The sequence below is a fragment of the Pygoscelis adeliae genome, unplaced genomic scaffold (assembly GCF_000699105.1).
Source record: "Pygoscelis adeliae isolate BGI_AS28 unplaced genomic scaffold, ASM69910v1 Scaffold591, whole genome shotgun sequence".
Classification (NCBI taxonomy): Eukaryota; Metazoa; Chordata; class Aves; order Sphenisciformes; family Spheniscidae; genus Pygoscelis; species Pygoscelis adeliae.
In genome coordinates this window covers 295,989-296,585 of record NW_008824069.1, presented here as the reverse complement: position 1 = coordinate 296,585, position 597 = coordinate 295,989, and the positions used below count along the sequence as shown (strand labels likewise).

Genomic DNA, 597 nt, shown 5'->3' with positions numbered 1-597 from the left:
TCAAGGTCGCCAGGTGAGCCCGGACCTAGCAAACCCCCTCCTCACAGGCTGGGTGGGGCCTGGCCATCACGCCCTTGAGCTGCACCACAACCCAGCGTTTCTGGATGGGGACAGGACCCTGCGGCCCCAAGTTCCCAGTTCCCTTGCATGGGCTGTTTTCTGCCTGACTTTAGAGGTGCGGGAGGTGGAGTGGATGGCTGGGATGCCAGGGAGTGGGGCGAGACCTTCATCCAGCAAGGGGGGGATGATGTGCAGCAGCTCTGCGAGGCGGGCGAGGAGGAATTCCTGGAGATCATGGCACTGGTGGGCATGGCCACCAAGCCCCTGCATGTCCGCCGCCTCCAGAAGGCCCTGCGCGAGTGGGCCTCCAATCCGGGGCTCTTCAGCCAGCCCGTCTCAGCTGTGCCCGTCAGCAGCATCCCCCTCTTCAAGCTCTCTGAAGCTGGCGGGCGCAAGGCGCTCAGCAACGGGCATGCCAGTCCCAGCGAGGCCGTGGGCAAGGGGGGTGGCAGCGCTGGGACGCCCCCGGCCCGCAGCCCCACGGAGCCGGGAGAGAAGTTGTCACCATCGGCGGGCCCGCCGCGGCCGCGGGGGGGG

General features: G+C 68.0%; 2 protein-coding genes across 2 annotated transcripts in view; one reads left to right on the top strand and one right to left on the bottom strand.

The window, feature by feature from the left end:
- The window catches only part of TMEM194A (transmembrane protein 194A), a 10,087-nt gene extending 10,020 nt beyond the window's left edge, over positions 1–67 (bottom strand). Inside the window, exon 1 of the mRNA XM_009334172.1 lies at positions 46–67. Coding sequence (XP_009332447.1) covers positions 46–67 — 22 coding nt within the window. The remainder of the gene's footprint in view (positions 1–45) is intronic.
- An 80-nt stretch (positions 68–147) lies between these two features.
- NAB2 (NGFI-A binding protein 2 (EGR1 binding protein 2)) lies at positions 148–591 on the top strand (the record flags this gene model as incomplete). The annotated part of the gene is made up of 1 exon (XM_009334171.1): positions 148–591. A coding segment is annotated over exon 1 (444 nt), but the record flags the coding sequence as incomplete, so codon positions are not given.
- Positions 592–597: the final 6 nt, after the last annotated feature.